The sequence below is a fragment of the Sparus aurata genome, chromosome 1 (assembly GCF_900880675.1).
Source record: "Sparus aurata chromosome 1, fSpaAur1.1, whole genome shotgun sequence".
Lineage (NCBI taxonomy): Eukaryota > Metazoa > Chordata > Actinopteri > Spariformes > Sparidae > Sparus > Sparus aurata.
The window spans coordinates 3,932,467-3,940,402 of NC_044187.1; the positions used below are offsets into that span (position 1 = coordinate 3,932,467).

The 7,936-nt window shown below is 39.8% G+C and overlaps 1 protein-coding gene across 1 annotated transcript in view; it reads left to right on the forward strand.

Moving 5' to 3' along the window:
• LOC115586875 (cadherin-23-like) overlaps positions 1 to 2,494 on the forward strand; it is a 58,157-nt gene extending 55,663 nt beyond the window's left edge. The window contains exons 32-35 of the mRNA XM_030426308.1: positions 1,215 to 1,406; positions 2,107 to 2,181; positions 2,271 to 2,307; positions 2,387 to 2,494. Of these exons, the coding sequence (XP_030282168.1) occupies positions 1,215 to 1,406; positions 2,107 to 2,181; positions 2,271 to 2,307; positions 2,387 to 2,494 (412 nt within the window). The remainder of the gene's footprint in view (positions 1 to 1,214; positions 1,407 to 2,106; positions 2,182 to 2,270; positions 2,308 to 2,386) is intronic.
• The last annotated feature ends 5,442 nt before the right edge of the window (positions 2,495 to 7,936 follow it).

A 7,936-nucleotide genomic window follows, 5' to 3' on the forward strand; every position in this document is an offset into this window, starting at 1 on the left:
CACTTTGAAGACACGTTTAAGAGAAGCAGGGTTTGTATTACTGCAGTGGGGCCCCAGTGACGCCATTCAGGGCAACATATGCTTCCTCGTTCTTAACTCTTTCATAAGGGGCTTTGGAACCGCTCTTGGCCTGACCCGTCACCTACGACCTGTTTGCCTTGGGAGACCATACCAGGGACATTAAGTCCCAGACTACATAACTCCTAGGATCATTCAGCTGCTCAAACCCCTCCACCACGGTAAGGTGCCGGTTCAAGGAGGTTGCTTGGTCAAATTAGCTCCACGTTTTTTTTCTAGTGCTTGAATCTACTAGACTGCAGACTGCAGTCTCACGATCAGACCCATGAAACATACGAGAGTTGTACAGCAATTATTCCCGGTAATAAACTAAAAGTATCACGAAGGTTTGCTTACGGATTTCAAAGTAAAGGAAGACATGAGGAAAAAAAAATGTTTCCATTAGTAGTTTAAGATTCATATACTGCTGGACTTAGTACTTCCTAGACTACCTGCATGCATAATATGAAGTACTTTTACTGTATACTTTTTGAGTAATCATGTGTCAAAATCCTTAACAGAGGACAAGATTAAGGATACTTCACCCAACTTTTATGTGGAATAAGAAACTTATTTTCCATAAGTAGTCCAAGATTCATACAATTGAGGAAAAAGCCAAAAAAGACATACACAACCCCCACATGGGGCTGAGAGGGAGGTTTTGTAATGATTGTACAAACGTGTCTTCAAAGTGCGAACACTCATTGTTATGCTATGAAAGGTTGACAGCATATCAACTATCACCTCATATGTCCTGCATCAAAATAATCCTTGATAATTTATTCGGTGGTAGCCATATTTACATCCGAGCCGTGAACTCCCTGGTGTAGCGTAAAGCGGCCCTTCACACCTGTTAAAAAAACGGACGTGCTCTCGTCCAATCAGCATTGATCCGTGTCATAGAAGGTACCTACCTTTTCCGGTAGAAGTTAATGCTGTGTTTTTGTTAATGTGGTTGTGTTTTTCTTTTCGTGGTTGTGTTTTTGTTTTTGTGATTGTTTTTTTGTAAATGTTGTTGTGTTGCTGTCGTTTGCCATTCAGGGCCACCGTACTTTAATCATATAGTAACTTTTCTAAACAGAGTAAACAAATAAAAATGAAATTCAGCACACGTTAGTAAAAAAGCTGGAGCTGACCTCTTGTGTATGATCCATCAGGAAGCTGCAGAGCCAATCAGAAGCTGTGAGGGCGGAGCTTGTCAAAGTTTTCGGGAACAGTGTTCAGTTTGAGGTCAGGTTAGAGGTGGAGCCTCAAAGCCCCGCCTCCAACCAGGCTGTGGTCATCGCTCTGGGCGTCCTGTTGGCCCTGAGCATGGTGGGAATGATAGTGGCTGTCGTCTTTGTCGTCAGGTGAGACTGAACACAACGTGACTCAGACTGGTTCTTCTTCACAGAACACTGCTTGTTACTAATCAGTTAATATGAATTATTAACCGTATTGTGTGTACAGCTTCTCACTGCTGCCACCAAGTGGACAAATCAGAGAGTGACAGTTTCATTCTCTTCATTTAGAAACTCGGTTCTGAAAAATGTAAAATTGCAGTAAGTTAGTCCAAGTTATCGGGTCATAAGTCTGAATAAATTTGTATCTTTGTGTTAATATGATTGTGTTGATCTTTACTGATCCAGATGTGATTGTGCTGAAAACAAAATGTTTAAATGAATAATAGAAAACTAATCGTGACCTTAAAATCCAAAGTTCAAATCGAGTCATGCATTTGGAGAATCATAAACTTCCTGTCTGCTATGTGCTAAATTTTCCTGAATTGTTGCTGAATAACTGTCCAAAATAGATTTGTTAGAATAAAATTTAACAAATTGGTATAGAAAGTTATTTTTATATATTCACGAGACCTTGAAATTGAACAAAAGATGGACGCTAATGATGAATCTTAAACTAACTGTTGTAACAAGTTAACCAAAATCTTTTATCACTTATAATTCAAAGTAGGCAATATTTAATGTTTATACATCAGCATCACAACACGTGACTCCTGACAGGATGAAGGAAGTTAAAGCTTCAAACTTAAACGTGTGTTTAATCTCTCAGGTTCATGAAGACGAAGGATCATCGCGAGGATTCTGAAGTCAGTTTTAACATGAGCAGAGGCAGTAGAGGTTTCGAGTAAGTCCTCTGACGATATTTTAACATGACGAGTTGTTCAAAGCTCTTAAAGGCCTGTTTTAATAGAAACCTCCTCCATTATGTTTCAGCAACAAAGCTTGGAATGATTCTGAACCAGCCAGACAGGTAACAGAAGAAAGAGACGTTATTTGAAGTGTTAAAATATGTTGTATGAATGTTTGATGATTATTGGTTTGTGTTACAGAGGAACTCAGTGGATAAGCAACCAGACAACAACTCAGTGAAGACAGACAACGACAGTGTGAGAGGCCGACAGACGGATAATGATGGAGGTCACATTTCTGCTCTCTGATCTGAACACAGAAGCTTTCAGTCCGACTGCAGAGCACCACCAAAATAACCAGTGACTTTCATTTTGTTTGATTATATTTCATTGATATTTTTATTAATATCAGCTTCTGTTCTGTAAGCTGTTCATGATGTTGTTTTTTTCTGATTCAAAATAAATAAAATAGAAACAGCACCTAAAAATCTTTTCCATCACTGAAAGTCTGTGTTGAGATTTAAAGGAACAGTTCACCCATAAATGTAACCTCAAGTCTGCAGTTGCTTCAGTTGTTTAGCAGAATGCTGCAACTCTGTTTTACTGTGACGCTCCAGAAATGTTTTGTGGACTACGACACTTCACCTGACTTTATATCATCAGGAGGAGGACTTGGGGTTACATTCATGGGTGAACTGCTCCTTTAAAGAGGAACAATTTATTTATTGCCTTTAAGTGGCGACTGAATTTGTGGAGAACAGCTTTAAACAGACTCATTAGTAATTAATTCATTAATTCAATTTGACCATCAGGACAAAGAAATAAAAAGATCTACTGGTGAATTTAATGATTGGTTATTGAGCAGAAACGCCGAAACGCCGTGTGATTCACACAGAAAGCCGGCACTGTACACGTCATGTTGGTGATGTCGGTGTTTCCCAGGTGTCCCGCCTGTCAATCTAAACCAACGGACAGTTTAACAATCATATGGATGCTGTTATGATGTGTAGTGATTGAGATCCTGACCCACCAAACATCCTGGAAAGTGACAAAGTTATGTATTTCGCGCTAAATTACATAATTATACATAATCACCATCAGTAAACAGGTCGCTGTCTGACTCCCTCACTCGCGGGGACGGAGGCTGTTTTCTGGGGGAAAGTTCCCTGAAGTCTCAGTCAGGATGGCTGACAGTCGCGGTGATTTATTTTCATCACAAACACTCGGTGAGTTAAAGTTTTTTGCCGGTGACAGACGCTGTTTTTGGGGCAGAAATGTGACGAGTCGGTAGGACAGACAGGAGGACAGACGATTCTCCACGTACTGCTGTGGTATTTTTTTCCTCATATACGTTGCCAAAGACAGTTACAGTTACTACGTTACTGTTGTTCAGTCCTGTAACGTTGCTTTGTGGGACATTTCTCTGTATTTAGTTGAGTGAAGGACCTGTGCAGACCGACCAGCCCCCGCTCCGCGCCTCCGGATTATCCATTCACACTGGGACGGCTCACCAATAATGCGGCCCTGATACTACCTCCAGAGGCGGATCAGCGCCGGAGCGAAATTTCCCCCCTCTCCACATCTGAAACTTTCACACAGGGGAGGGCGGAGAATTGGTGCAGGATCCCCACATGCAAACGGCAGTGTGAAAGAGGCTAGTGTTTGAAACCAAACAGGAATTCCTCACAGCAGCTAAATTAAAGGAGAGTCTTCACAGTGCACAACAAACTCAACGTCATGAATTATGTCTAAAGTGTGAAGCTGAGACAGTGAAAAGATTAACATGTTTACTGCAAGAAAGCATGAGGTAGTTCATATCATTCACTGTGTTGTAACATGAGACTGATCAGGTTCAAGTGTTGACTTTATTTACAGCAGTCAAGAACATGTGTTTGTCCCTTTCATTGCCTCGAAATGTAAAAAGACTCTACCAGTTTTCATCCAACATGGCTGTAAAGTCTAATCATGTCTGAAAAATAACTAGTGATGATAAACCCCAAGTGATCTCAGAAAGACAATTTACCAAGCACATAAGATTTTTGTATAAGTGTACAGGAACTTGACAGGAAAAAATATAGATTGTAAAACTAAATCAGAGTAAATATTAAAATAGAAACAGAAATGAAACATGAGTAACCGTAGAGGAGAATGTAAAGAAATGGACCGAAGCAGCCATAAAAATTAGATGGCATCCATTTGGCTCCATCTGGTGGCCGATGTTCAGACCTGTTCGCTGCAGCCAGGCACATTTCTGATTTTGTTCTGTTGTGCATCATTCATTAAAGAAGATGCATTGTCATCATGATAAAATCTGAGTTTGTCATCAAACCAATGAAAAGTCAAGACTGTGAAAATATGTCATAAAAACCCTCTTTATCAATGCCTAACCCTAAACACTTGGGACTGAACTTTAACCCAGATGCCCCTTTACAGTAGGGATGCACATCTTCAACACTGAGGCGATACGATACGCATCTCGATACACTGCCAACGATACGATACATTAAAGATTCATATAAAACAACCACAGATAAGATACAATACGATTGTCCGACTTACCGCGATACAGTGCGATATAGTACAATTTTGTTTAAAATAATGCGATACAGTGCGATACGATGCGATGCAGGAGAATATTGTACAATGGAATACAAAGTGGTGCAGATAGTTCATGTCCATTCTTTATTTCTACAGTGTGCTTCACACTTTCAACAGCGACAATGGGAAACTAAACTCTAAGCAGTGGTGCCTTTTGGCAGTTATAAGCTGCTGAATGAATGCAAAAGTTGTACAGATTGACACACATGTTGTCACTGCCCACGACTTGTTTGAAATGGGTCCATATCTCCAACTTTCCTCCAAACTAGCTCAAAGTTAATTTCTCCTGTTTTTATTTACACAATCAGTGATGCCAATAACGTGTAATCTAACTTGTTAATATTTCCAAACCAGTAATCAGATTGAAATTACTTATTCAAGTCTTTGTGCGTTACTATTATTTTTGTCATTTTCCTTTGTAACAATATATATTTTTGCTTTCTTCTTGCATCTCGTGAGTGATGTCACGTATGCGAAAAGTCACGTTTTCAGCCCGAGGACAACTCGCGTGTAACCACGCAGCGACACAAACACTAACATTGTGTTAGCAGCAGCACCCCACAGGTGCTAACCACTGGAGCTGACGAGGACCTCTGTCACATTAACACCATGTCGCCGCTTCAGGTGAGAGCTTAGATTGGTTGTGTTTAATCGCGGCACGGCACATTTTACAGATGGAATTTCTCAAGTTGATCATCTCCTTTTTAAAAGCCGAAGTGTCCACAAACACCAGACTTGTAAGTGACCGGCGAGTGTATCTCTTCTTCCTCCATGCTTACTTTCTCTCTGACCGGCTCTGATTTCCAGCCTGTTGTTTGGTGCTCTGCTCACCCTGGCTCCAACTCGCGTGAGACGAGATTCTGGCTGAATTGGATGATTGCAGCAGTGGTGATAAGAACGGAAACAAGCACTTGGTCCTACTTCTAAATTAGTTTATTTTAAGTATAGATACGAGTCGGATTTTTTCGATGCAGAGATTTTATACACGATATATCTCAAGTTCATCCGTATTTTTTAACCTATGCACACTTCTGTCATCAATGCAACCACATTGTAAATGTTCATACAGATGTACCGATACAAATCGGTGAAACTTACCATCCCTACTTTACAGTCCCTACTTTACAGTCCCTAATCAATAAATTCTTCTGTACATTAATTCAGAAATATATAAAAACTAAGACAACTTATATAAACACCATGCAGCAGGGAACAACTGGCATAAAAAACATTCGTACATCTGCAAAATTAATAAAACATAAAAAGGACCAATAAAGAATATATTGTAAATACTTTAAAAATTATTATTCCACACATAATTGTATAACATGTATAACTACATAAAGCATTTCATAGGGATAGAATTAAAAACAAGTAGAAGGGACCCCCATTACAAAGCTCTGGCCTTCAGTTACGGATACGGAAGGGGCGGGCCTCAGTCAGGACTGTGAGGGACGGGCTATAAATACTGCAGCACTAACCACACTGTTCACTCCTGCTTTGACTCTCATTGAGGAAACACTTGTTGACAATCTGCGAGCAGAGATCAGTATATTTTTGGTGTTTGCCTATGCCTGAAGAAGACACAGTGATCGAAACGTTACTTTTGGTACACGTTATTTTACAAACCGTATTTAATTTTAAGAAAACATAATTTATGTTTAAAAAATGTTTTTTCACCTTTTCTTTTCAATTCATTTAAGACACATTTAATGTCATATTCATATAAACAGTTAAAAAGATAAATACACATTTTCATGACAACGATTTAACCATCATACGTTCCGGGGGCATACAAATGAGCCACCACAACACTCATTTCAGGGGGAACACTCGTTGCATCGTGAGGTGGAGACTTCCAGTGGAAGGACAGTGCACCTCCTGTCCCCAGTGGATAAGGAAGATGGGACTCTTTCCCCTATCCTATCCTGTCCCAACCACAACTGTATTTGTAACCCTAATAACCCTAACCCAACCTTAAATGGCTACAAACAAATTAATCTGGCAATTAATTAAAAATAAATAAATATAAAAACCATGCGGCAGGGAACAATTGGCATAAAAAACATTCATACATCTATAAAATTCATAAAACCAAAAGGACTACTAAAAAATACATAGCAAATACTTTTAAAATGATTATTCAACACAATTGTTTAACAAGTTCAACTTCATAAAACATTTCATAGTGATAGCATTAAAAACAAGCACAAGGCACCCCATTACAAAGCTCTGGCCTTCAGTTACGGATCTGGAAGGGGTGGGTCACATTCAGGGCTACGGAGGGATGGTCTATAAATACTGCAGCACTACCCACACTCACAGTCCACTTATTATAAGCGACTTTGGACTTATTTTTCTGTAACGTCGCTTGTAAATATTGGTAGCTGTGGGTTGCAGGTTTTTGGGCTTGTTGTTAAAGTCTTCCTCTTTTTGCATGTCATATTGTTTTGAAGTCCTGGGACTAAAACAAAAAAGGATCATAACATATGAAAACAATAATAAATACAATGATACAATGCAATCATTTTCTGGATTCTGTGTGATATTTGTGTATGTGCAAAGTGTAACAATCTCTGTTTTTTGTTTTTTTTAACCACGAATGGAGAAGTTGTTCGTTTGGGGTTTGTTTTCATAGTCCCACTTGCTTGTTTCTCTCGCGATATCTGGCAAACCTGCCCACACTGCTCACTCCTGCTTTGACTCTTATTGAGGAAACACCTGTTGACAGTCTGCAAGCAGAGCTCAGTTTATTTTTGGGAGTGTGCCTCCACCTGAAGAAGAACCGTAGTGGGTGAAACGTTGCCTTGGGCACATTATTTGTCAGACCATATTAAAGTTTAAGAAAATGTAATTTTTATTTTTTTAAATTATAGAAAATATGTCCTCGTGCCTCAAACTGCCCTGCCCACAAGATAAGGGCAGTTTGGTATTTGAGACAACCTGCATGTCACAATAGCACCAGTCACAGGATGCTTGTACGGCATCTGAATGTTAGCATGCGGTGAGTCCACATACATCTGGACGAAGGTGAGCTTGCTGTCTTTCATAAGAACAGAAAGCAACTCCTTGCTCACTTCCATTCCTGTGTTGTCGAGATAGCTCTGGAAATTTGTGGCCTCATGCATCCCCAGTGTGGTGACGGCACCCTTG